Consider the following 27499-nt stretch of genomic DNA (forward strand, 5'->3'; position numbering starts at 1 on the left):
GCGGCAGCACGGACACGGAGGCCGGCCCACGGGCTTCCTCTCCGATCCCCGCGCCTTCCGAAGACAGCTCCGGCCTGAGCCTTCCACCCGCGCGCTGCGATAACTAGGTCAGCGCCCGCGGGAACGCGCGCTGCCGCCAATGCTGCTGCAGCGCCCGCGGCGCTCTCGGGGCCCGTCCCTGGCGCGCACGCGCAGATCCGAAGTAAACAATTCCCACCCCTTCCCCGTCCGCGACGCTTCCCTACACAAAGCCGACTGCGCATGCGCCTTCCCTTGCCACGCACCTGCGTGCTACCGCGCTGCCGCCCGCTCCCCTTCCCCGGGGCCTCTCGCGCATGCGCATTAGGCACGATCCGGCAGCCCGCGCAGGCGCCGTGAGCTGCCGCGGGCACGCCCCTCCCCCCGCCGGTCTCTTGAGCATGCGCGATGCGCTCTTTTCCGCCTTTCGCGCATGCGCCTTAGGCGGGCTCTCCCCTCTGCCCGCCAGTTCCCTGAGGTAACTCCCTCTCCTCAGCCCGTTGTTCCTGCTCGGGCCGCGCTTTCCCGGCAGCACGACGGGGGCAGGTGTTCGGCCGTGGTCTCCCGTCTCGTTCCCAGCTTCCTCCGGCCCCGCGGCAGTGTTTCCGCGCCTTACCGGGCTGCGGGCGGAGCGGTGAGGACCGGTTGGGGCCGGTTCGCCGCGCAGGCGCAGGGCCCGGTAAACAGGAAGCGGCGGCGGCGGCCCGGGGCGGCGCAGACAAAGGGGCTGCGGGCAGCGGGCAGCAGGGGCTCGGCCCGGCGAGCGGCGGTCCTGGCGGCCGGCGGCAGGATGGTGCAGAAGGAGGGGCAGGCGGCGTTGGAGGAGCCCCAGGGCAGCCCAAACCCGGCCGGAGTGCCCGGAGCTCCCCTGGAGCCGCCGGGTGCCGCCACGGGGCCCGTCCCGGGGGGGGAGGAAACCGACACGGAGACGGAGACGGCGCTGGGTTCCCGCCGCTTCCTCTGCGGCGTGGTGGAAGGTGAGAGCTGTGCCCTCGGTGTGGGGGTGCGGGGCCCTGTCTCCTGCCCCGGCCCTGCGCGGGAGCTGGGGGCGGGGAGAGCCCCGGGCTGGCAGCTGCTGGGCGGGCCTGGCACCCCCGGCGGGCCGAGGATTCCTGAGGGAGGCCGGGGCGGCTCGCATGTTGGTGTGCGTTAAAAGGGGGAGGAGGGAAAGAGGGAGGGAAGCGGTTATCCCTACAGCCGTGCGCTGCGGGCTCAGATTCGTTGAGTGGGTCAGAGAATAGGTGATCCCGGAGATATCTGTTCTGCTGTTTAATATCAGGTGCTCCTTCTACCCTGCGGTGCTGTGGTTTAGCGTTTTAATGGTGCTGTGGGATGTTTCTTATGCCGAATCTGTTGGAAGTTTAAGTTGTTCCAGAAGCTTCAGAAGAGAGCTGCTCTTTTTCCGTTTCTCAGTAACTACAGAATTTATGTGCGTTTCTGCTGAATTGTTTAAGGTAGATGGTTGCAAGCCAGCAAGAAAAATGGCCTGTTTCCTACTTAATTAGCTGGCTTGGAATACCTCTGAATTCCTGTGGACTGCTGTTATTTTGGTACCTATAATGACTCTCCAGTAGAAGAACAAAAGCACTAACAGATGAGAAGCGAAACGGGCAGTTTATCAAAGTCAATATCTGCACTGCTTGCAGAAAGCCTTTTGTTCATATCTTAAAGAGAGCATTTGGCTCTGGTGAATGTCGCTGCGTGAGGTGCTCTAGGCCTCGTTCGTGCCTTTCGTCTGTGGCATTGCTGGGGCTTAAATGTAGTCAGTGTGGAGAGAGATGGGCTGGTTATAAAGCCTTTCTCTGTGAAGAATTATGCTTTGGAGGCAGGTAGTAGTGGACAGAAACATAGGCTGTAACTGTGCGATTTCTCACACTCCTGAACAATGCACCTCGAGTGCGGGATCACCTATACATCCAGGAGTGTGTCAAGCCACTGCGTGTACACTGTGACCCTTTTTTGGGGGGGTGTTTTAATTACATTGTACATCTCTTTGGATATATTTTGATGCAGCTGCTATAAATACAGGCATTCTTGACTACATTGTAAAAATGAAGCAAGAAAATGGCTCCTGCATGGTGGAGCAGTCTAGCGTTAGCTGGGAGTTATCCATTCAGCCTTAATATGTGTACAGAAGAAAAGGAATAAGGGAGTGTTAAAACAAAGCAGCAGCTGTGTTGACTGAGGTGAGTGGGAGCAGGAGGAAATACCAGTCTCTTTAGTAATGTGAGAATTATTGGGTAAAGAGAAAAAGAGATTATTTTCAGGAGCGAAGATAAATACTTACATAGTGCAGTAGCTAAACACAGCCTAGAGATATTGTTTAATTAAAGCAGTGAGCAGGAGAGTCTGGGTATTGTGCAGGAAGAGGAGACAAAAAGTAGTGAAATATCAGGCAAGTATACTGGGAATGCACTCAAAGAATGTGAAGAACTTCCAGGCCGTTGAATGCACCATTTTGAGAGTAATAAAATTTAAGCTCTGGAATGTGCAGTGATGGTGCCCATCCTCCAGGACAGCATGGCTTTTAGTGATGGAGAGTGTGGCAGCTGGGATATGAATCCTTGGCACGATCTTGTGACTTTGTATGAACCTGGCACGCAGTCTTGAGGCAGTAATACAAAACCGGGTCAATTTTAGTTAGATAGAGAGATCCAAGGATAGTCATCAGCTGATGACATCAGTAATATAAGAAATGTGGTGACAGATGGACAAGTACTGCATCAGTTCTGATTAGCATGTTCTCTTCAGTTTTCTGTTTCATCTGTTTCTCTTGTTCTTCATGCCTTGTTTTTGCAGTAGGCCCCTGCTCTGCTGTGGGCAGCTAGGTCTGACACAATAGTATTGTTGGTGAAGTAGAAGTATTCTGGACAAGTTATGAGACATGGCTGGTGTTGACCAGGGACTGCAGTTACTTGTTGTGTTTGTGAGTGGCTGAGCTTCCTCAGACTAGCATTAGTCAGCATGAAGTAGTGAAAATGTGAATTTTTTTCTGGGTGGAACGGTCTTGGAGGCTGTTATGCACTGCAGCTGTTAGCTCGTTTGTTTAACCATCCTCAATTCGTCACCTCACAGCTCCAGTGAGAAGCAGTTACTCAGCTTTTCCACTTTGTAGTGCCAGTTAATCTTAGATCACTCTCTGGGAGACTAATTCTGAAAACTTGAGTCTGCTTCAAACTTATTGAAGCAATCTTTGGTCACTTAGTGGGTGAATTAAATACATAGAAAATGCTTCAATGGCATTAGCTTTGACAGGCCATAGGAGGGATTTACAGATTTACAGTGGTGAATAGCTCTGAAAACGAAGAAGCTGTTAACGTTTTGAACTGGTGTCCTGTGGGAACTTGTGAGCTTTGGGTATTAGGAGCAATGTTCATCATGGAGTGGCCATGCTGTTTGAAAGTACATGCTTATTAGTTGGTGTTTTTCTAGTCCTCAACCTCTGCACAAACTACCAGGATGTTGTTTTGAAGTGCCTGCTCCTGGTTGGGCTGTTTGCACAGAGAACTTAAGTGAATTTTACTTTAAAAAGCACTCTATTTTTATCCAGGTGGGTTTTTTTGTTTGTTTGTTAGTTTTTTTTTAATGGGAAGATTAGAATTAAACTAGGAAAATTAAAATTTATGTAGAAGTGACCTCAAGGGTGTGCTGTTATAAAATCTGTAGTTGTTTTTGTGTGATTATTCAAAGGCAGTCTTGGAGAGGTAGACATTTGTTAAGTAAAAGATGAACTGAGTTAATTTTGACAAGAAACCTGTTAATTGGAGTAAAGGGATTGCAGGCAAGTCAACCAAGTGCTCAAGATTTCATACTCTTTATGTATCAACTGGCTCAGTATGTATTTATGCACTATGTGTATGTACTTAGGATTGTAATCTGTATCACGAATTAAGTGTTTTAATGCTGTTCAGTAGCATCAGGCATTTTCAGTATTCATGTTAAAATGGCATGTACTTTCCAGGTGTCTGGAACAATAATTCAATTAGGTTATGACTCTTCAGTCTGCCTTTATAATAATGCTGACTTGTCTCTTGAAGAGCATGTGCTCAGGAATTCAGTTTGGGTTCTGAAAATTAATTTCTTTAATGGCCAGGTTTATCAGTCTTTAGATCATGAGAAATTAAAAAGCTTTAATTGCATTTTAAATTTAGTTCTTTTTGATTTATTATGTTTTTCTAATACTGTCAAGCTAGATATTTTACTTTCTGCTCTGGGAAACTTTCTGATGAATGTAGTAGAATTATTTTATTGGGAGAGGAAGAAAATGGGAATGGTTGATTATAATGTAACGTTGCATGGAACGGGCATTATTTAACCTCTAACTGGATAACTTTAATCTTGTTTCCTGCAGGATTTTATGGAAGACCTTGGGTTATGGAGCAGAGGAAAGAACTTTTTAGAAGGCAAGTCATGCTTCCTCTCTCTGCAGCACATTCCAGTGTAATGTAATCATCATCTTCCACTTAGAACAGAAATTCTTTTCAGGCTTAACCTAGAGCAACTTTTTGCATAATATCTATGTTCTGGGGATGCACATTCACAGTCCTGTCTCAAACAAATCTGTCCCATATCAAGCGTGTATTTGAGAGTAAAACACAATCTTCAATGAAGGGGGTATTAAAAAAACAAACAAAAAACCCAACCCTGTTGGACCAAATAAGACAGAATTTGAGTCTGTAGCTTGCTCTTACAATTAAGGCTTTCATCCTGTGCTCATAGGCTTCAGAAGTGGGGTCTAAATACGTACCTGTATGCGCCAAAGGATGACTACAAGCATAGGATGTTCTGGCGGGAAATGTACTCTGTGGAAGAAGCAGGTAATTACTTTTATTTCTACTCCGTGCTTTTGATGAGTAGCTTTTTTTCTTTTTAATGAATTGCTCATTGCTCTGTACACTTGTGTATTTAATCACAGCAACCAGTTCCAAATATGCATTGAGACCTGCAGTTGTATTTAAGGGAATTTTAATACAAGCTTGGGTTTGCTTCTTTTAACTGTAACTCTGAAGATACCTTCTAAAATTGCTTTCAAGGCTTTGTCTTATCAAAATTGCTTCTCACCTTCTGTCCCTCGGAGAGTTTTAGATGTGTTCCTCTGGCTCTTGATCCCCTGAGCCATAGGGTGGAGCAGAATGGTTTGCTTCATTGAAAAAGAATAAAATAAAAGAGAGGAAAAAAAATAGTTTGGCCTTTTGTGCGAGCATGGATTATAAAAGCAGCTTATGGCTAGTCAGAACATGGAAGGTCTGTGTAAAAAATGATGCAAGGCTTTTTGTCCACCTCTGTCTTCTACAGATTCTGTGGTGTCTTACTGTCTTTTGGGATTATTGTTTTCCTTGAGTGAGAGGATAAGTGATACCCCCTTGAAATCCTTGTTGGGTACCGCTTTCTGTCACTGCAGAAGTATTATTTAGAGGGTACTGTGAGGGAACTTCAAATAACAACAAATACCATTAGATATTCTAGAGCTAATTTTCTTCATTGTATGTAAGACTGAATTTGAAGTTTATTTCTTAAAGCAGCTACTTCTGTCCTGTGATGTTTAAACGATCCTTTTTAATGTGCAGCAGGTTCAGTGAAATGTGTATTATGAGCAGTGAGTTAGCCCCATGCGAGGTGATTCCTACAAGGGATTGTTTTGGGGTGTGTGACAGATGTTGAAAAAATGGATGTTGAAAAAATTCTAGAACTGCCAATATGCATGCTGTAACAACAGGCTTCATCCTTATTTGTCATTGAGATCTTCTTTTTTAGTTTCTTTTTTTTTTCTCTTTAGAATTTGAGCAAATTCCTTGATTTCTTATTTTTATTTTTCTGGTAGAACAGGCATCTTCAGTTCGTTATTTATGTACAGTTGTGAAACGGTTCCTTGTTGAATCCTTCTGAAATATTTGAATTTGCTTTCCAGAGCAGCTCATGACTCTAATATCAGCTGCACGTGAACATGAAATAGAGTTCATCTATGCAATCTCACCTGGACTTGACATCACTTTCTCAAATCCCAAAGAACTATCCACATTGAAACGCAAGCTGGACCAGGTAAATGTGGTGTGAACTTCTGCAGCTGTGGTCCTACTTAACTTAAAAAAAAAAAAAATAATAATAATAAAAGAAACTTCAGTACCGTGCTTGCTTTTGCATACTTTACTAGGTTGTCTCAGTGAAAATCTGAATGGATATGTGTTGCAGAAGTGACCACTGATCATCTAGATAAAAAGAAAATAATTAAATCTGCTATCAGATTTTGAAGGCTGTTCTTGGAAGGTTGTCTTGAGTATTTTAGGACCTTGAAGCTAAGATGCATTTCCATCGCAAGAACCCCTGCCAGTAGCAAATCTTTTGGTGGTAGATCTGACGTGTTTACATATTGTTTTGTTCCCTTAATTAACTGCTCTCCTTTGTATAAGTGCTGTTTCAGAGTTAACTCTTTCTCAGCTGTCTGTCCAGTAAGATCAGTTTTGTTGTAGGAACTGGGACGGGTAAAAGGTCAAGCAACTTTGAGCAGTGGATCAGAGACAAACACTCATTGTAAATAGATAACAAAGCCTGTCTTTTTATGTACCTTCTCTTCCCTGTTCCTGTAGTTTTTCCTTTTTACAGGTTTATAAGCTGAAGAATAATTCCTCAACTACTTTTTTCTAATTTAAGATGTTTTATCCTGTTGTAAAGATAGTTTTGATCTTGAAAATTACATGATTTATTTTTAAGAAAAGTAACTTTCACTCTTGTTTCTTGTATTAGGTTTCTCAGTTTGGCTGCAGATCTTTTGCCCTGCTGTTTGATGATATCGATCACAACATGTGTGCTGCAGACAAAGAAGTGTTTAGCTCCTTTGCTCATGCTCAAGTTTCCATAACAAATGAAATTTACCAGTATCTAGGAGAACCAGACACATTCCTTTTCTGTCCTACAGGTAAAACAAGATGAATCCTCTAGTTCAGCCTCAAACGATAGGACCCGTTATCTTGTTGCCTGATAAGTTGGTTTCATGTCTCACTGTCGCTTTAGGCAGTATTTGGGGAGTCATTTGAAGAATAAAGAAAGGTTGAAGTCATTTGTATGTAGAGGTTTTGCCAAATCTATGCATCACTGGGAAGTTTATTCCCAAGCAAAGAAGCAGCTTGATGGAATGGTTCAAAAAGAACTAAAAATTAAGTTAAATGAGGACTTCTGTATGACTTGTACCAAAGTCTGGGCTAGCTGTTAGTTTCCTAGAATTTTCTTAAAACAGAGATGCTGCACTTTCTGTGCTCACTTCTTTCAGTGGTACGTGGTTTTAGTAAGATTACTCACTTTTATTCATTTCTGAGTTGCCTTCTTTAAAAATCTGAAATAGCAGGTGACTCTCAAGGTTTATTGCTGCTTTATTATTATTTTTAATCTAAGCTGCATGTAACACTTGTAAGAATATCTTATAATGGAGTCAGTATTGCTGTGCTTGTTGGTGTGGGTTGTTAGAAGGAAAACTTAAGTAGCAGTGTTACCATTGTGAATTACTTTGTTTATCCCCTTGCCTCTTCTGGTTCTGTTGCAGTCCTCCTTTCTTTTAACAAATTGTATGTTGTGATTTTAAACTATTTTGGTTGTTTGCACTTTAGTCTTCTTTCTTTCTAATTCTTTTGTGTATTGTGTGTGATAACCCAGACTTTCATTCTCTTCCAAATTTTGACAACTGAACAATTTCAAATAGATGCTGTACTCTTGCTTTCTGTCACTCTGTGAAGCCTCAGAGGCTGAAGAAACTGTAATGCTCTTTTAATTTAGACTACTGGGGATTTAGAGATTAATTTAGAGGATTCTCAAGTGATAGTATGTTGTCATACCTGTATGTATTTCAATAAGCAACGTTCTCTTTTCCTTTGCAGAATACTGTGGAACTTTCTGTTACCCAAATGTTGCTCAGTCTCCGTATTTACGAACTGTAGGAGAAAAGCTCCTTCCTGGCATTGATGTGTTATGGACAGGTAAAGTAGTTTTTTAGTTTTAATTCAGTGTTGGTGTTCAAAGTGATTTATCATAAATATTTAGTAAGAAATTAAAAAAACACACATAAGCACTCTGATGGTTGCATTTCACTTTTAGGTCCGAAGGTTGTATCCAAAGACATTCCAGTAGAGTCTATCGAAGAAGTTTCTAAGATCATTAGGAGAGCACCAGTTATTTGGGACAACATTCATGCTAATGATTATGATCAAAAGAGGCTTTTTCTTGGACCTTACAAAGGTCGGTCAACTGAGCTCATTCCTCGACTAAAGGGAGTTCTGACCAATCCAAACTGTGAATTTGAAGCCAATTACGTTGCTATTCACACACTTGCAACCTGGTACAAGTCTAACATGAATGGAGTGAGAAAAGATGTGGTGATGAGTAAGTATGAGTACCTGTTTGATGGGGCATGCATTTTAACTAGGTAGCTTACACTGTTTTCTTTTTTGTTTTGTTTTTGTTTTTTAATTGTTCTAGACTTTCCTTGCAGTTTATTTTTAAGATAGCCTAGCACTTCCTGTCCAAAAAAATAACAAGCTCCAAATTATTTACTAGGAGTACTTTTTATGCATCCACAGATGCATCTCAGGCTTACCAAAAAAAAAAACAACACTTATCTGTAGCTTGGGTTACAGATACATCTCCAGAATCAATAACAACAGTTTTAGTGGTTTATATTTGACACAAGTGTCCGTGGATGTGATTACGTTGGGGTAGAAGCACATCAGATCAAAGAATAACTCTGAATGCTATAACATGTAACTTGTATACTGTTTCTGTGCTGACATTGATAGTGACTGTAGCTTTTCTGTTTTATTCAATTCCTTGTCCTTCTTTATGAAGTAAGACTGAAAGTTCTTGAGTGCCTTGTCTATCATCATCTCTCTTTATTTTAGATGAAACTTACATGGCTTCTTTTATCAACTTCTCTCTGTAGCTGATACTGAAGACAGTACAGTTTCTATCCAGATTAAACTGGAAAATGAGGGGAGCGATGAAGATCTTGAAACAGATGTTCTCTACAGCCCACAGATGGCCCTGAAGTTGGCCTTAACTGAATGGCTTCAGGAGTTTGGAGTACCTCAGCAATACAGCAGTGAGCTTGGTTTGGTATCATTCTGGGGTTGGTAGGAAAATGCGATTAAATGTTTAATACTTGCACTTAGATAAAAACTATTCTACAGATCTTGGCAGTCTGTAGAAGTACTTGCTACTTTACTCATCAGGGAAACCCTAATTAAGAGGAATGCTTGGTATTCTGCAGTGTGCCTTTAGTGATCCAGCTGATCAGCTGGAGCACCCTTGAAGCAGGATGATCGTCTGGCGTTTCTGATTTAAGACGGGAGAGAGTCTGGGTCTTGTCAGTCCCAGTTGTTGCCACTAGATTTCTGTGGGACCTGAGAGAAGAGGAAGATTTTTTTAAGGGGGTTTTAGATTACTGCAAACAATATTACTGCCCCAGAAGAGTCCATGTTCTTCCAGTTGTTTTCAGCTGGCTTTGTTTTTCTGAGTTTCTGTCTACAGAAACCAGTTGAGTTCCTTCCAGCATTGTACAACTTACCTCTTATAGCACTGGGAGCTTAAGATTGGAGGTAAAATCTGTTTCTCTCAAACATGGTTTTTGGGTGGTCAGAGTGGCCTTCTCTTGTAACTGTTGGTGGAGTGGAAGAATCTCTTCTCCTGATTCCTAGCTCTGCTCTGTGTACTGAAACGTTACAGTAGCTTAAAAGGATCTTTCCCAAGCTGTGCTGTGGCAAAAACATTGGATGAGGAGTGGTAGTTAGTGTCACCTTTCTGCACTTTCACAGAATCATTTGGGTTGGAAGGTACCTCTTCAGATCACCTTAGCCAAGTCCTCTGCTCAAGCAGGGCTGACTAGAACAAATTGGCCAAGATTTTTTTCATCGGGGTCTTAAATATCTCCAGTTTCCCCAGGTTAAAGATTTTTTGTGATTGAAGTGTTTAAGCATCTGACTTTTTATTTTGAAGTCTACTCTGAATGGAAATAAAAGTTCAGTTGAGGCAGAGGGAAAAAGTTAAATTGAAAAGCTTTTTGTACTGCTATCATAGTCAGAAATATTGCTGGCAGTGTGTGTCAACTCGTTCTGTGAACTCCCTATCTTTGCTTAGTGGTTATCTGAAGGGGGAACTTGCCAAAATGTAAAGTCTGTGGTTAGAATTCCAGTGAACGGACGTGAACAGGCAAAGTGCCAGAAGGAAGCTACGTAATTGGATTCCACAATAACAGAATCATTCACGATTTGCAGTTGCTGATTTGAACGTTCATTGGCTGATACTGAAACTTTTAAACTTCTTTCTTCTTATCCTCAGGTAGACAAGTGGCCCACAGCGGAGCTAAAACTGCTGTAGGGGATGTAGGGCCTCTGGTGGCACCGTCATCTTTAAATGCATCAACTGTGGTTACCACGGTTTACCAGGAACCCATCATGAGCCAAGGCGCAGCGCTGAGCAGTGAGTCGCCAGCCTTGGTAAAGGAGGAAGAGAAGAAACAATCTGATGAGGAGCCGATGGACATGGTTGTAGAAAAACAAGATGATGCAGACAAGAATGCTAACCAGATTTTGACAGATATCGCTGAAGCGAAGATGACAGAGGAGTTGAAGCCGATGGATACTGATAAGGAGAGCATAGCTGAATCAAAGTCTCCAGAGATGTCTATGCAAGAAGACTCTGGTAGTGATATTGCCCCCATGCAGACTGATGAACAAATTAACAAAGAGCAATTTGTGCCTGGGCCAAATGAAAAACCTCTCTATGCAGTAGAACCAGTGACTTTAGAGGACTTGCAGCTTCTTGCTGATTTATTTTATCTCCCATATGAACATGGGCCCAAAGGTGCACAGATGCTGAGGGAATTCCAGTGGCTTAGAGCAAATAGCAGTGTTGTCAGTGTTAACTGCAAAGGAAAGGATGCTGAAAAAGTGAGTGTGACTTAAGCTTGTTTCTCTCCTTTTTAATCGAAATCCCAAGCAGTGTTGCCTGTTTTCTGAAATAGAGATGGATGTTCCATTTCCTGGAAGCTGAAAGGTAGTGTGTAACAACCGCGGATGACAATGACTTTTGTTCATCCAGTGGAATTTACTGTTTTAAGCCCTGCATTTAAACAGTGATCCGTGTACTGGCTTCACTTCCAAGAGCAGTAAGAGAGTACTTGTGAGTCACGTGTGGTGATTTCAAGTACAGAACTGTAGTCATCCTTTCTATTTAGAGTACTTGTCCTCTTTAGAAGGCAGTGTTTGATCTTGTGGATCTTTTGCCTCCATCCATAGATAGAAGAATGGCGTAACCGAGCAGCTAAGTTTGAAGAGATGTGCAGCTTGGTGATGGGAATGTTCACTCGCCTCTCCAATTGTGCCAACAGAACAATCCTTTATGATATGTACTCCTACGTCTGGGATATCAAGAGTATTATGTCAATGGTGAAATCTTTTGTGCAGTGGTTAGGTAGGTGCATTGGGAGCCATTATAATCCCAGATAGAGCATCTTTTTTGTGTTTTTAATTAGCCCACGGGGAAAACAAAGCAATATGCAGATATGTTTTCATGAACTTTGGGTCTGGTTTGACCCTGTTTTAAAGGTTTTCTTGTCTCACTATGTGAATCGATGTTTGCTGTGAATTTGCTTTTGGATTAAAGTGAAGTCTGCTGGATATTTAAGATTGGAGACCTTGATTTTTCTTCTTGGGCTAATGAAACTTGAATCTCATCTGACACGTAAGTGTTGACTTTAACTTATTCTTGACTGAATGCACACTGGACTGCGCCACGTAACTCCTTGGGTACCCTGGTATGTAATTGGCAATGACTCTACGAAATGTGACCACATCAGCCACCTGCTGCTTGCTCTGTCTTGATAACACTGTTGCTGTCTTCAACAGAACAATTCCAGAAGTGACCTTTAAATGGGCCTGGCCAAGAGGAAGCTGATCCTCCCAGCCCTGTGCGCATGCGAGCTGTAGTGTAGGGCTATTCTGGTGCAAAATTATTTTCTTGAAACACTTTGAAATTGATTTTTTTTGTTGTTGTTTTTCAATTATTATCTGGCAGTGGGTAAAAATTCTGGAGCTCTCCAGACTGATTTAGTCTGAGACATAAACTGATCTGGAAATGCTTTTTGTTCTGGCTTTATTTTTTTTTCTTGAAAAATTTTTGAGGGATCCAAAGTTGGCAGATAGCACCAGCATGGCCTGGGTAATTCCAGTGACTTCATTTCACTTTCAGGTTTCAATGCAGCTGTAAGGAATATGCTATGGATATGCTTGACATACACAGCAGGCAGCAAAGCTGATGGTCTCTTGTCACACGTTTTGTAGCTGTCACAAGTCTCACAGTGGTTAACCATTGCACAACCTTGGTCAAATGCAAACGTTTGGATTCTTAAATCATAGTCTTAAATACTGACAGATTACAGTAGAGACACAGAAGACTTGTGAAGACATAAGTCAGGCCCTACTTAAAAGCTTTCTGTGGACGTGCTCATTAAAGAAGTGATCCTTATGTGTATGGTGAGTTTGTAGAACTGCCTTATATAAAGTGCAGAGAAGAGCTTGGCAGCATTGTACTGTATTAACATCTCTGCCTGACGCTGCTGGGAAGCTTTAGTGTGTGTGGTTTTAAGACACCGCTCCCCCAGCTTTACTATCCTTACTGTATGTTGACATTGAACTAGAAAGAATGCTCTTTTTGGTAACTTAGCCTGTTTAAAACTCTAGACCCACTCTCTGTAAAGAGAGCACGGTTTCTTGTTACCTCAGAACTTTGAGGGCCCAGCTTACGTTTCAGCTTCATTAGCTACTTCTTGCATTCCCTTATTTCAGGTAAAATTGTTTCCAGTTTTCCCATATCCCTATAAATTCAATTTCAAGTCTTTTAAATACATCAAATACTTACAATTGCCTTCAGAGATGAAATTCTGTAGATACCAGCCCTCTAACTTTGGCACTGTTCTTTCCACTGTCGTGCCTGGCATTGGATAGTTGAAAAATTCTCTGAAGGAGTTTGATGTTTACAGTTTAGTAGACTTAAACTAATAATGCTTCTGTGAGAGGAGATATTTCTGTCTTTAGCTTGTGTTTTATCACAAGTGTAAATATATGTAAAACCAAGCATGTCCAAATCCAAACAAATTAGTTTTCAAGATGGTGTGCTCAATGGTCCGCTGAATGTTCATTTTCACCTCTTCTCCCAAGTCCAGCTAGCATTCAGTCCCTTAAATTAGTGTGGCTGTGCAGTACTATGGATTACTAATGACTTTTATTGTCTTCTTCCCCACTGTGTACAGATGGGAGAATCTTCAGCACAAGTTTCTACTGCTATTGGATGGACAGCGCCAGATGTTCGCAGCGCGTCGTCATTAATTAATTAAAATGGACAGGTTTTGTCTGCGAGGCAGCTCAGATAGATTAGATGTGTGATAGGCACGAGCTGAAGTCACATTTGCGCAGCGACTAAGGCATTAACTATGTTTTTCATTTATACAGCTCTTCATTCACACAGCTCTTTACTGTAATAATTGGAAGTGCTAGTTAAGTTGTAGTCTCAAAGGAGAGACAGATACTGTCTTCCAAGTTACTGACTAAATTTCCACGTGAAGAGGATATTTCTGAGAGAATGCTAAAGCGTGGGAGCTGACCAAATTCAAATTCGGATGTGTGGATACTTTCTGATGTTTACCGTGCTTAGGGTAGTTTGCATTTAATGTGTACTCCTAAATTCTACTGAATGTCAAACTTGGCACACTTTGGGACTCTCTGACTAGCACGACACACTTGTCTGTACTGATCTGGGACTGTTACTTGAACAGGAGTTAGACTGCTGTCTGCAAAAGGAAAAGAATATTTGCGCTGCTCATCTTGTCAGAAAACTAGGCAGGTGATCTCTACTCCAGATCCTGCACTGTTATTTTTCTCCTAACAGAATGGTCGTTATGTTAGTTACTGAAGGGCATGGCATCTTGCTAGTGGAACAGTGTAACAAGTCAGTTGGCTGAGGGGAGCTTTTTTTTACTCTGTAAAGCTAAGCACACCCATGGGTCTCCTGTGACTGATCAGTAGGAACCCTGATGCCTCGGAAATACTTGAAGAGGAAAAACTGAGATGCTAAAGATGCAGAGCTAGTATTACCTGTGACAGACTGGGTGTACTAGTTAGTGTGAACTAGAATTAACTCATGGCTTAGCTTATTAACATTCCAGTGGCACTGTGGAGGTATGGCCTGGATTTTGTAAATCTGTTTAGTCTCTTGCAAGAGCGCTGTTTCATACAGCTGCCCTGGCTATCTCAACTGTTCCAAACTGTTTGCACATTTTGCCAGTCCTAGTTTTCTGACAAGACTAGAAATGATAATTAATAAAAATGTGACTTCAGAAAGATCCAGTTTTTTTTCAAGAGGCTGTGATAATGGAATTTGTTTGTTCTTCAACCGCTTGTATTTCCAATAGTAGCTATTGAGCCAAACGCCATCCAAGATGTCCTTGTCTCATAGATCAACTTCTGCTAAAAAAAAAACCGTGCAGAAGGCCTGGCAGGCTTATGGAATTGATGTTGTGTCTGGTGTTGGATGAGGTGTGCTGTCTCAGTCACCTCACCTGTTCTTAAACTGACCTGCTACTTGAGATTGTAGACTTGAAATACCACAGTTGGTGCACGAGCACAAAATGTTTATTAATCGTATATTATTACAGCCTCTACTAACGCCCTGGATTTATAGCTCAGTTAGAGAGCTTTTTCCACAAGTGTGTGTTAGCTTTTTGGACATGTGAGACACCCAGGAAATCCCCCTTCTCGTAACATTCTCCGCTTGGATCTGATCTCAACAGGGTGTCGTAGTCAATCTTCAGCACAGTTCTTAAGTGGAGACCAAGAACCCTGGGCCTTTAGAGGTGGTCTAGCAGGAGAGTTCCAGGTATCAATATGACTTCACAACTGAATGACGTTTTCTTTGTTTTATGAGAAACCTTTTGTTGCACATCAGAGGTCTGGAAGGATTGGTCTGCCGAAGGCTTTCTGGTCCAAAGCCCATTAGCCTTACACCTTGGTTTAAAACAACTTTCCTCCCATTTCTACAGTAATTTCTCAAGGAGATGCTGCCTGTCCCACGCGCACGCGAAGCGCAGCGGCTTTAGTTGTACATTTCACATTGTTTCTTTGCAGGTCGCACAGCATTTTTATCTGCGCCCGCAATTGCACAATGCGCGCATGCTCGTGTACCGATGGGAATTCCATGAGCAAAAGAGACAGCGATACGGATCTTGGTTGCTCTTTAAATAAAGCAGCGATGTGTTTTGCTGGAAGGATTTCAATTGGCAAACGCACTAAAACCTCTTGTGAAATTTGTTTATGGCACGTTCGAATTTGTTCATGGATTTTTCAGGTGCTATACTTTTCCCCCCTCACAGGTGCTCTGCGCGCAGCAAATAGAGTCAGCGCATTGCTTTTGGGATAAAGCTTCTCCTCTGGCCAGTTAACCCTCTTCAGACCAAACCTTTCCTCCTGACATTGTGTTCTCATACAGAGACAGTGTAGATACGATTGGTAAAAGTACTTTAAAGTAGATAAGATAAGCAGGCTTTTAATGTGCTTCTCAGTCGCATATTCTAAAACACCAATTGGATATTTTCTATTCAAGTAAGGTCTTGCATTTGTAAAGCCCACCAACCCCACCTTCTTCTGGGGTGCCTGCAAATAGCAAATGTTAATTTGGAAGTCTGCAGTGCACGCCCAAGAGTCTTGGGTTGTTGTTCACGGACTCATACTAAGTATTTTGTTTTCACAGCGTTTGCTGCCTATTGATGGGGCAAATGACCTCTTTTTTCAACCACCTCCGTTAACGCCCACTTCCAAGGTGTACACCATACGACCCTACTTCCCCAAAGATGAGGTAACTGCTTCTCCTCTTGTTCTTATTGATGCATGTCCTTTTGTGGCAACACTGGTTCCTCGTGCGTCCCTTCACCCTCTAATGAAACAGATGTTCCAGTGTTTGCACAAAAGCTACATAAGAATGGAGGATAAGGGATTTGCCTATGATTTAACAGCCTACTGTGCTGCTGTATAGTTACACCCACAGCTTAATTGCAGCCTCTCGCCCTACCCATACCCCTCCTTTTTTTTTTTGTGATGCCTTCCATGTTTCTGAACAGCGGATTAAAATTATTCCCTGCTGATAGTGGAATTCTTGCAGCGGGAGCACACGCAGTGATATAACTGTAGAGGTGGGTGTGTGTACCTGTTCACCCAGTAATTATTCTGGCAATTCCTGGTATGTTCTCAGAGCTGCACAGGCAGAACTTGGAGATGATATTGCCTCTCAAAATGTAATTGTAAAAGGGTGATATGTCAGCTGGTTTTATTGCTTATATACAAATATGAGGTTTTCTGGCCAATCTTTTAAAGGATTGTTATCAAATCTGTTTTGGAGCATTTGAAACTGGGGATTAATATTAATGTTCAATGAGGAAGGAGTTTTTTTTCCCTGTGTCTCTTGGGTTCCTACTGTCTTGGCAAGATGAATACTTGTTGTGTCAAGTTAGTAGCCCTTGTGAGTATAGTTTAAACAGCATCAAGATTGTTGTTGCTTTAACTTGGTTTTGCAAAGGGTTGAAATGTGTTTCATTTGAAGCATAAGTGTCTAGCAGCTTCATTAAATCTCAGCTTCTGAAGCTGGCCAGGCACATAGGGCCATCGTGTGAAGACTTGTCCTTTATCTGCTAGCTCTGTCCTGTGGTGTTCTCACAGACAGTGAAGGAGCCCTTTTCAATACAATAATGCAGAACTAAAAGCTGGTTTCTTAAAAATAGTGTGGCTGTCTTTTTTTTTTTTTTCCCCTAACTTAAACTGTGATTGATACACGTTATCTCTTTAAGAAAACACAGCTAAAGACATTTCAGGGTGAGGATGTACAAATCCTTCAGAGGTTAAATTTGTTGCAGTTAAACAAACACTGGTGGTTTTGAAAAGCAACCTTGATATTGATGGTATCGTGCTATCTAGTGAAAGTTTAGTAACTAGCCTTCAGGGTCAGTCTTCAGTTGTAGAAACATGTAGAAAGTTGACCTCCAGTTTTTCTTTTCCTTCCATTGAACGTAACCAATACTTTTGACAGGCAACTGTAAGATAGCTTTGGTTGAGGGGGGGAGGGGGCAGGGAATCGATCCTTTCATATAGAGGTGTACTTCTGCTTGGTGTAACTTAAATCGTGCCAATGGTAGCTTAGAGTGGAGCTGTTAATGAAATTTCTCTAAAACAAAGTTGTTTGCTTTTGAGTTTTATGACTTTAAGATCTCTTCTGTCTTCCTAGGCATCTGTATATAAGATCTGCAGAGAAATGTATGCTGATGGAGCCAATCAACCTTTCCATAGTTTACCAGACTTAATTGGAGACAAGTACGTTGTAGATATGAGTGAACTGACAGGAGAGGTTATGAGAGATGTTGTTGTGACACTGTATATAATTTGAATTTTTTCGAGTGTATGTGTGCAGAGTACAAAACTTCTGATATAAAACAAACAAGCAAAAAAAGCCCATCTGTAATTGTTAAGAAATTGAAATTTTGGCTTCTAAAAGATAATGTTAACACTTGTGCCTCAATTCATGCTCTGGTCACGTGTTGTGAGCTGTTTGAAAAAAAGATTGAGCTGATATATCTGCAGTAAGAAACTTGTGCATCGTAATACAACTTCAGATTTTGTGAAAGTACATCATGTGTATCTGTGGTGACATTCTGGTTTTTTCTAATAGCTCTTTTCTCTTTTTCTCTAACACCTCTAACACTGTGGTTCTTCAGATAATTGAAGGACTCTTTTTGAGCATTTAACGTGCCAGGCAACTGCATTGATTTTATTTCTTATTTGTGAAATGCATATTATAGTTTACCTGCACCAGTATTTTAAAACAATGACAAGTGAGATGAGAGCTTAAAAATTAAAATAAAAAAGCATTAAATCTTGAGCTGTAGAGTGAGTGACTTAGGGCATTTTGCAGGGCATTTTGCTGTGTCTTGGGTGTATATTTTAGGTAGAACTTTGTATAGAAGCTTCTCTGAGAGTTGGGAAGTTAATTAAGAAAGATTGTGTAACTGGTCTCATTAAAAATAATGAACAGGAAGATAATGGCAGCAGGAATATGAAGAGCAAAAGGTGAAGAAAGTTTGTGTCGTGAGTCAGAACAGCAAGCTATATAGAGCTAACCTGTGGTAATTCTGAACTATTGCTGCTCATCACTGAGCTTTGACAGCTGAGTGGTCTGTTAATTGAAGCCTTGTAATTCATTTAAGCTGCTGGAGAGCTCTGTCACTCCTTTGGGTGACCCCAGCTTCATCCAGAATACGTGATGAGTGCGCCTGTTCTTTTGACTGATTTGGTTGCATCTTTCTGCAGATTAGTAGGAGGTCTGCTCACCCTCAGCCTGGATTACTGCTTTGTCTTGGAAGATGAGGATGGCATATGTGGCTATGCTTTGGGAACAGTTGATGTAACTCCTTTCATTAAGAAATGCAAAATGTCTTGGATCCCTTTCATGCAAGAAAAATACACTAAACCAAATAGTGACAAGGAGCTGTCTGAGGCAGAGGTTGGTATGACCCATGAGACTGGAACTTTATGCTGAACTACATTCTTCCTTCTTTCAAATGCAATCCTTTGTATTTATTTAGCATTTTAAGCTATTGTAACTTAATTTTCATAAGTTTCTGTAGTCTGAAAGTAGTATCAGTAACCCTTTGAGTGTTGTGTTGTAATGTTTGCCTTTGCCTTGGTGCTCAGTACCAGCGTGGCTAGCTTTGAAGGCTTTCTGTGGGATTGTTCATGCTATAGTTGTGTTAAGGTCCAGAGGGTGAGGGCCTCGTTCTGAATCTGAAGTGATTCAGCCAGTCTTAAGTACCAGTGTTGAGCAGAGACTTGGTCTGTCACTGAAGGACTGTGGGAGATAGCAGATTATAGATTTGAAAGTATCTAAGCTTGACCTGAAAAAACCCTGACTGTGGCCTGTGCTAGTTTAAAGGTTCCTTGTGTGATGAAGCCCCAGTTGTGGTTGTTATGACAGCAGCTTTCTGCTAGACAAAGTTAGGTAGCTTGTTTACTTGAGCCAGTGCCCTGTAATGGTTTTTAAATGGCAGGTAGTATGATTGATGTACTTCAGATTTGGCTTTGGGGCAAATAATCTAGGAAACAGCATGAGCATTGGAGATTTTTCCAGCTGCAGGATTTGTGTGGGAAGATAGGAAGCTTAGAGCTACAGCTACTTGTGATCATCAGATGTAGTTGAAAAGTGCTTTCTAGAGGTGTAAGCAAAGCAACCTCACTTAAAAAATGAATGAGAATAAGAAGCTGAACAATGATTGAATATCTACTTCTCATATTTGTTTCAGAAAATAATGCTAAGCTTCCATGAAGAACAAGAAGTATTGCCAGAATCATTCCTTGCCAACTTCCCATCATTGATAAAGATCGATATCCACAAAAAAGTGACAGATCCAAGTGTGGCTAAAAGCATGATGGCCTGCCTGCTCTCTTCTCTAAAGGCTAATGGTAAGCTTATTGCACTCAGAATGCCTAGTTTTCTGAATTCCTATTAGGTCTGCCATAGTTGGCACTGTAGATTGAGGTAAATAGCCATCTAGATGTCCTTTATAATTAACTTTTGCTGCTGTCTTCATTAAAGGTAGCTTTTAGCTTTAGCTGTTACCCTGCAAATTGGAAAGTGGGAAGAACTGAAGGAGCCATTTGCAAAACGTGTGCTTTCATTGCCATCTCGATCATGTAAATGCTCATATTTGCTCTGCTGGCAGCGATGCTGGTGCTTTTTCCTACATGTGGAAGTGTGCACTGGTGAATAATTACCAAAACCTTCAGCATGGGAAAGCACTTGGCCACCTGCCCTACTGCACATCTGAGGTTCACAGGTCTTTCACACAGTTCTGTACCTTCCTGTAGTGCCTTTTTCTGAGCCAACATCAGGCTTTCAGGATGCTTTTATGTGAAATAAAAGATCTTCAGAGGGCCATGGATTGTTCACGCTGACAAGATCTCTGCCATACGTGGCCCCTTTAGGGAATGGTGGGCTATGTTGCCATAAATCTGGTCTCTTTTGGGTACCGTGCTGCATGTGGAATTGGATCAGTGATTTAATTGGGTTTAGATGGGGACTCCAGTACTCAACTGCACATTTACGGTATTTCTCTCACTGTTCTGTCCCTCTTTTTTTTCCTCTTCAGGCTCCCGTGGGGCTTTTTGTGAAGTGAGACCAGATGATAAAAGAATTCTGGAGTTCTACAGCAAGCTGGGCTGTTTTGAAATTGCTAAAATGGAAGGATTTCCAAAGGATGTTGTTATCCTTGGAAGAAGCCTGTGAAGCACTGTAGCAAACTGTTCCAGTGCTGTAGTCCCTTAACATCTGGGCAGGTGGTGGTGGGGATCTTCATATGGTCCAGCTGAACAAAGCCAGCAGTAAGCCAGCTTGGTGAGGGGACTATGTGAAAATCACCCATCACAGTTCAGACTCATCTGTTGGGAGAGGATAATGCTGCTGAAAACACTGTCTTTACAAGAGAACCTTTGTCCTCTCCTGGTCTTGTGTGAAGTGCCAAGGAATCTTGCATGGACTGTATAGCTTCCCAGAGGAATCCTTCCCAGTCAGCGTTGTGGCTGACAGCAGTTGTGTTTGAGTATCACCAGAAAAGTGGCTGCTCTAAGGGAGTGTCTGTGAAAGGTGCAGTTTTGTTTCTATGTCGTAGAGGCACAACTGGAAGTTGCAGACATGGGAGGGATTACTTGTGTCAATCAGCAAATGTAAAGATAAGTAGTGACAGCTCGATTTTTGACTGTCTTTATGCTTGTTGATAAAGCAACGACCCGTTGTCACTTCTGATGACCGTTGGTTCAAGCTTTGTGCTTTGTTAGGGACAAATGTGCAGTGGTCTGTGGCAGAAGTCACTTAATGACAAACCTGTAAATTTCAGTGTATATAAACTTAGCCGTATCCTGACTAACTTTTTGTTTACCGGTTTTTGTAACTTTTTCTTTTAAAAAGTGAAAGGATATAGGTCCAAGATGGCACTTTTGAATAACATAAAACCACAATGGAGAGCAAATCTGTCCTCAGCACTGACTTTTCTGTTTGTTTTTTTATTGTTTTTTTTTAACTGTGCCTCATGTCCAGGGCTAGAAACTGACCGTGTTGGGTAAGGAGTGCTGATCCCAAGGATCCTTCCTTCAGGTGGCACTTGGTTTCCTGCCACGCCCCTGCAGCTCAAGGCTGTGTCATGGTTCCCCTGGGCAGAAGCAGCAGTTCACAGGGCGGGCTGCTGAAGCTGTTACTTCTGGTGGCATTAGTACACAGCTGTGGATGGAAGATGGGGAGAGGGAGAGAGCTGGCCCGCAGCTGGGATTTATCCTTGGACCACCATGGTTCAAAGCCTGTTGGTTCTAGCTTGACTAAACCAGGGTCTTCAAGTCCTGCACATTTGTATCGAGTAACTTTTCTATGCGAAATGCCACAGTAAGCACATTTGTTCTCATGATTTCAATGGTTACCCGTTTTTAAACGTTGCCAGGATCCGGTGTCTTCAGCCAGGTGTGACACCTGGGCTGTGTGATGGAGTCAGCAGCGTGCGGTGTGGCCTGGCAGCGAGCCACACTGCGGCCGCTGGGCGGCGCTGCGGTGCCGTCCTCCTTTCACCCGCGGCCGTCTTCACCTTCCTTCTTCAGTTCCCGGGGTTCTTTCAGTGGTGCGCGACGGAAGTTCGGTTCCCTGCACGAGCTTGCCGCCGCGCCGACGTTACACAACCTCCAGTGACCGGCATTGAGGCTGCAGTAACGCCTGCAGCCCTGAGGAGGTGCTGTGCTCGGCCTCCCGGTGCAGCCACGCCGGATTTATTTTGTTCCTTTGCAGAATGTGAACAATTTCTTTATTTTCTTAACGCGGTAGCGGAATTATTTAAGTTGAAATAAGTTCATTTCATTTTTAGAGAGAGGTACGGGGTTGTTCTGTGGGATTTCATGTAAGAGCTGAATGCCACTAGTCCTTACACAGCTTTGAGTGCACGTTGAGTAGCTGATACTGCAGTTTATCAGCCGGGAGAGGTGTTCTGTTTCGTTTCTTCACGGATCCCAGAGTCAACTTATTTCATCTGGATCCATAGCGTTACAGCATAGGATGCTCGTGGCCTTATTTCTTGGCTTTTAAAGGAGCTGCCACATTTTCTCTTCCTATGACTTTATTATTATAAAAGCTAATTGTATAAGCCTATGGGAATGTCAGGCAGATGCCATCGTTCTAGGATTGTAAGGTGATACGTTGACATATCTTTCATGGTTAAGAATTTTCATTAAGGTTGGAATGCCACTTTCGTTAATCTGTTTTTAGATCAACATTATCTGTAGCAGGAAAGAAAAAAAACCCGACCTGTAAAACTGTATTTGGAGACCATGCAAGAAATAGAATAAAAATGGAGAAGTGAATGTAAATAAGAAACGTGCCTTTTGTGTGTGAGGCTTCTGCAGGTTACCGTGGCAAGCAGTTGGGAAGCCCCCTGCTCCCCGTGCTGTGTGCTGGAGCGGGATACTGCCTTCCCATCTCTGTAAGGAGCAGAGATGGGCCGTTCCCTCCCGCTGCACCCCACTCTGTTACCCCTCCATCAGCGTTTCCGTGCCCAAAGTGCCTTTTGGGGGCTGCTCACCGCCCTCAGCTTCAGAAAAAAGCCTTCTACCGGAAGGCGCCAGTTGCCAGGAAGAGCCGCTAGGATCCCACCGGGGTTAATATCCCTTCTCTCTTTTATTGCGCGGGCGCGAAAAGCCATAAATACGCCGTTTCACCGAGCCTTTGCCGCTCCGCGGGCCGAGCCCTCCCAGCAGAGCCCCGCTGCCTTCGGGCCACGGCTTCGCCCCACCCCCGGACCGCAGCGCTGGGGCCGGGCCCATCCGTAGCGGCCGCTGGGTGGGGCGGGCGGAGCCGGGGGCGGGGCGGGGCGGCCCGGCACAGCTCAGCAAGGCACGGTACGGCTCGGCACGGCACTGCCCGCCTCGTGGACCCGCACGGCCCCATGGACCCGCACGGCCCCGGCAGCGTTCTGTTCGGTGAGCGGCAGCGGGGGGGGGTTAATGGGGTGGGAGGAGGGAGAACGGGGGGGGAGATAAGTTGGGAGCAGGAGGTGGGGGGAGAGGGGAGGGTTAAAACGCGGGGGGTGCGTGGGGAAAGGTAACAGAGGGGCTGGAAGTGGGGGAGACTCGGGGAGGGGGGCACAAGGTGCGATAGGGACGCGTAAGCGGGGCTGGGGGCAGCAGATGGCCAGGAGGGGAGCGGGGGGGACGCGGACACGTGAGTGGCGCGATAGGAGCGGCGGGGCGGCTGGGAGGGACGCGAGGGAGAGCCACGTGCGTGGCCGGGGCACGGGCACGCGTGTACGGCCGCCGGGGGTGGGGGTGCCGGCGTTCCCACGTGCGCTGCCGGCCCGTCCCGGCTGTTCCTTCCTGTGCCGGGTGGGCGGCCCTATCCTCCCTCCTCCTCTTCCTCCCCCTGGGAGCCGGCCGAGCCCCCGCACGTGGCCGGGCGGCTCTCCCTGCGCGCACGTGCTGGGGGCCGTCCCCGGCCCAAAGCCGCCCATCGCGGCGCGGCCCCGCAAAGCGGAGCGGCCCCGCGGCTTTCCGGGCACCTGGCTTTCATTCCTCGTCCTGCCGGGCCGAGTGCGGGGCGGCGTTTGGGCCGGGGCCTCTCCCCGAGCCGTGCTGGCTGCGGCCGGCTCCTCCTCCACCATGGAGAGCCCGGCGCCTGGCACGCAGGGCTCAGCTCCGCGCTTTGAGCCATCCTGCAATAGGCGAACGCACCCCGCCTCCATTTCCCTGCCACGGTCCGTTGGATAATCTGCTCTCGTAGCAGTTCAGAGCCACGCGTGACGAAACGTCTCAGGGCCTCCAGCCCTGTGGCACCGTCTCATGGCGGCTTGGGGGCCGCCCCTGTAGGGCGCTGTGCTGGGTGTGCAGCAGCTGGGGGTCACCTCGAGTCAGCAGGAAAGCGGTGTGTTTCAGGGGTGCCACAAGCTTGTCTGCCCTGGGGACCGTGTGGCATTTCAGGGCTGTGTAACTCTCGCTTCAGTTTTCTTTGCTCCTGCTTCCAGGCTGCGAGCTGACGGCCAGCACCAAGTGCTACACGTTCCAGGTGGATGAGGATGATGATTCTGACCACATTTTGGCCCTGTCTGTGGTAAGAATGAACTGTGCCTCTTTCATGGAGATCCTCAGCCTCGCTCCCCCCCTGGCCCAGCTGTGCCGGGAGATGCCCTGGGCTGAGCTCTCAGCCCTGGCTGCTCACATGGGGCTGTTGCTGTCGGTCATTGTACAGAGCTGCTGAAGCAAAGTGATGTCAGGAGGCAGCTTCTAGAACACCCTATCCATAGGGCAGAGGGGGATATTTTTCCTCGTATTTGACTTTGCTGGGGGCCCCCACCAGCTGCATCCCTGGCCTGTTGCTCTCCGTGCTCAGGTATTTGGCTCTTACTGGGGATTGCCTTCTGTCCTGGGAGCACAGGAGCTGCCAGCAAGGGTCTGGTCAGCAGAAAATGCAGCCTAGCTGCCATCTCTTGAGGCAATTGCAGGAACAGCTGTCCCAGCTGGAAGGGCACAGTGCTGGGGGGTCTGTAGGCTCCCTCCCAGGAGCTGGCAGCCAGCTTGTGCCCATCAGGAGTTTGTATCCTCCCAAGGTGTGCCTCACTGATGGTGCCAAGGATGAGTGCAATGTGGTGGAGGTCATCGGGCGAAACCACAAGAACCAGGAGATCACTGTGCCGGTGGCAAACCTGAAGTTGTCGTGCCAGCCCTTGGTGAGAGCTCCAGCTGACGTTTGGTGGTGGGGGTGCAGCTCTGTAGTTTGTGCAAAGGAACTTGTGTGGCATAGACCACCTGATCGTTTTCCGTAAATAGCTATCGTGTGGTGGGGGCTGATGCAAGGGGCTGGAGAAACAAGGTACAGTGGGTGGAGGTGAGGTGGGAGGGATGCGGCCAGCTGGGCCAAGTGCCAGCCTAGGGAGCATGGGATGCTGCATGTCCTGCTTCCACCAACTCGTCTCCATTTCTTTGCAGCTGAGCCTGAACAACTTCAAGCTGCAGCCTCCGGTGACGTTCCGCCTGGCAGCAGGCTCTGGCCCCGTGCATCTTGCTGGCTGGCACCAGATCTGTAAGGGTTCATGGCTGGAGAATGGCTTGGGAGGAGCAAGGGCCGTGCTCCGGCATGTGCTCCAGCCAAGGAGCACATGAGAGCAGCACCGGGTGCTTCCCAGCACGGGTGCTCAGTGCTGGCTTCCCAAGTCAGTGACCCACCTGTCTGTGTCCCAGTGCACAGGGATGACGCTTCCTTCGAGGAGGATGACAATGACGTGTCTGAGGAGGAGATAGCACCCATCGTGCCTGCCAAGAAGGAGAGAAGGAAGCAGTGACACATCTCCCAGCGAGGTGAGGGGCTGGGCAGCTCTGAAGTGGGTGGTGGTGGGTGCTGCCCTGCCACAGGGTGCCAGTGCTGAGTGGGTCCTGCTGCCGGGAATGCTGATCTCAGTCTGCTTCTTCTTCCAGGTGCTCGCTGGGATTTCTCCACAGACAGCTGTTACCTCACACACCTCTCACCAGGACCTCAACCTTTGCTGCATTTCTTTCTAATTTTTAGTTTCTCTTGTACCTTTCGGGGGTGGTGGGCATCTCACGGCCCTGAGAGGTGATCCCATCTCCCCACTCCTGTGCTGGGGGTCCGGGATGGCGGTCTTTGCCCTGTGCCTTTTTGCTGCCCTGGACCTGTGCTGCGTGCATGGCCCTGCTAGCACTGCAGTGCCCCATGTGCCGTTCCCCAGCAGCAGCAGGAGGCAGTGTCCTTGCTTCCAGAGTGCTGTGCTGGGAGCTGACTGCTGCCGCAGTGTGCGGGAGGTTCTGGGTCACACCGCTTTGTAGGACCGTTTTTACACACTGAATAAAGGTGTGGGTTTGGTGTGGTGGCTGGCAGGTTCCTCCCGTGCTCGGGGTTGTCGCCGATCCCTGTAGGGAAACCGAGGTACGGGGGGAGAGGTGTGGGTCCCAGGGGGCGTGGGGGGCTCTGGGTGGCTCCTTGGGGCCGCTAGGTGGCAGGCAGGCAGCGCAGCAGCCCTGCCTTGCAGCGGGGATGGGCTCTGAGAGGGGAGTACAGGGTGAGGAGCTGTTGGCTGCATCGTGCGGGATGGGGCCCTGCAGAGCGGGGCTGGTGTGTGTGGGATCTCACCGGTGCCCTCGGGTGTGTGGGGTCTGTTGAACCCTCCTGGTCAGGAAACTCATGTCTGCTTCCAGAGGTGAGCGGCACTCCCTGCCCTGTTTAGGGTTTCTCCATCTCACCTGCACTAAGTCCCTGGGCTGAGCTCCCCCTCTTCTGCCCAAACCTTCCAGCTACTCGTGCAGTGGGAGCAGCTGGGTGCTTGGACTGCATCGGGGCTGATTTATCTGCTGGGCCCTTGGTCCTGCTTTTCCCTGGGACAGATAAGAGCCCATAGATCATTTTTAACAAGCTCTCCTGCCAGAGTGGGCTGGGGGAGCGGCTGGTGTGGGGCAAGGAGAGTGGTACTGAGAGGGAGAGGCTGTGCAGGCTGATGTCAGATGGCATTTGGGATCTTGTAGGATAGAAGGAGAGGATGCCAAGGTGCTCATTGCCTTGGGAATGCTGGGACAAGGGGCTGTGGCAGGAGGGACAGTTCTGTGAGGAGTGATACAGAGGGGATGAGGTGGCTGGCACAGCCAGGGGCTCCCTCAGTGTCGTTGGGGAGGTTTGCTCTCCCTGCCCAGCAATGTCACAGACTGATGCACTCTGGAGAGAGGTAGATGGATGCTGAGATGGCAGGGGGCTGGAAGGGGGGCTGTTAATGGGAAGGATGGGATTACAGGGGTCACGCTAGGTGAGCAGCTTCCTTCACTGAGCTGATGGTATCGAAGCAGGTGCCACCGGCCACAAATACCTTGGGCAAACACAGAGATGGAGGAGAGTGGGTGAGCTCAGCTACAACTATGCTGGGGTGTGTGGGAAAGGGGAGCATGGGCTCTGGGATGTGGGTGGCCCTGAGCATCCTCCTCCCTCCCTGAGGCTGCATGCTGATGCATCCCAGGGGATGTAGCATCCCTAGGACACCCTGACCCTGGGCAGTACGTGTGAGGCACAGCTGTGGCCACGCTGTAGGTGGGGCTGGTCCCCTGCTCCATCAGTACTCTGCTTCTGTTCTCACATTGCTTGCTTTCTTCCTCGGGTACGAGTGGCTGACTGGGTGTCCAGCACAGACAGGGCTGCAGAGCACGGCTGTGCCGTATGATGGGCCAGAAGCCATAAGCACCCAGGGCAGGTGTTAGAAGGGAATGGGGTTGGGTGGTGTCAGATAGCTGCGGTCTGTGCCCACTGCTGCACAGTGGGGATTTCCATCCACACAGCACAGCTCTGCCACCTTGTTTCCTCCTGCGTCCCCAGGCAGTGATGGCAGCTTTGTGCC

General features: G+C 46.0%; 2 protein-coding genes across 2 annotated transcripts; both read left to right on the forward strand.

Annotated features, from left to right (window-relative positions):
* The first annotated feature begins 473 nt into the window (after positions 1-473).
* OGA (O-GlcNAcase) lies at positions 474-20680 on the forward strand. The gene is made up of 16 exons (XM_065746546.1): positions 474-995; positions 4370-4421; positions 4738-4835; positions 5927-6057; positions 6760-6931; positions 7884-7982; positions 8101-8385; positions 8942-9100; positions 10336-10946; positions 11295-11469; positions 14843-14928; positions 15799-15903; positions 17323-17408; positions 18402-18594; positions 19391-19550; positions 20237-20680. Exons 1-16 carry the CDS (start codon positions 809-811, stop codon positions 20371-20373), a joined length of 2736 nt encoding a protein of 911 aa, XP_065602618.1. The 5' UTR covers positions 474-808; the 3' UTR covers positions 20374-20680.
* A 2304-nt stretch (positions 20681-22984) lies between these two features.
* On the forward strand, positions 22985-26000 carry NPM3 (nucleophosmin/nucleoplasmin 3). The gene is made up of 6 exons (XM_065746052.1): positions 22985-23096; positions 24134-24219; positions 24716-24835; positions 25095-25188; positions 25347-25463; positions 25581-26000. Exons 1-5 carry the CDS (start codon positions 23063-23065, stop codon positions 25445-25447), a joined length of 435 nt encoding a protein of 144 aa, XP_065602124.1. The 5' UTR covers positions 22985-23062; the 3' UTR covers positions 25448-25463; positions 25581-26000.
* The last annotated feature ends 1499 nt before the right edge of the window (positions 26001-27499 follow it).

This window comes from Cyrtonyx montezumae, unplaced genomic scaffold, assembly GCF_038088225.1.
Source record: "Cyrtonyx montezumae isolate F1298 unplaced genomic scaffold, pur_monq_1.0 scaffold_4, whole genome shotgun sequence".
Classification (NCBI taxonomy): domain Eukaryota; kingdom Metazoa; phylum Chordata; class Aves; order Galliformes; family Odontophoridae; genus Cyrtonyx; species Cyrtonyx montezumae.

Coding starts and splice junctions, on each gene's coding strand:
- OGA (XM_065746546.1), top strand. CDS start 809: ATGGTGCAGAAGGAGGGGCAGGCGGCGTTGGAGGAGCCCCAGGGCAGC. Junction 996..4,369: donor CCTCTGCGGCGTGGTGGAAG/GTGAGAGCTGTG, acceptor TGTTTCCTGCAG/GATTTTATGGAAGACCTTGG. Junction 4,836..5,926: donor GTACTCTGTGGAAGAAGCAG/GTAATTACTTTT, acceptor TTTGCTTTCCAG/AGCAGCTCATGACTCTAATA.
- NPM3 (XM_065746052.1), top strand. CDS start 23,063: ATGGACCCGCACGGCCCCGGCAGCGTTCTGTTCG. Junction 23,097..24,133: donor CCCCGGCAGCGTTCTGTTCG/GTGAGCGGCAGC, acceptor TCCTGCTTCCAG/GCTGCGAGCTGACGGCCAGC. Junction 25,189..25,346: donor TGCTGGCTGGCACCAGATCT/GTAAGGGTTCAT, acceptor TCTGTGTCCCAG/TGCACAGGGATGACGCTTCC.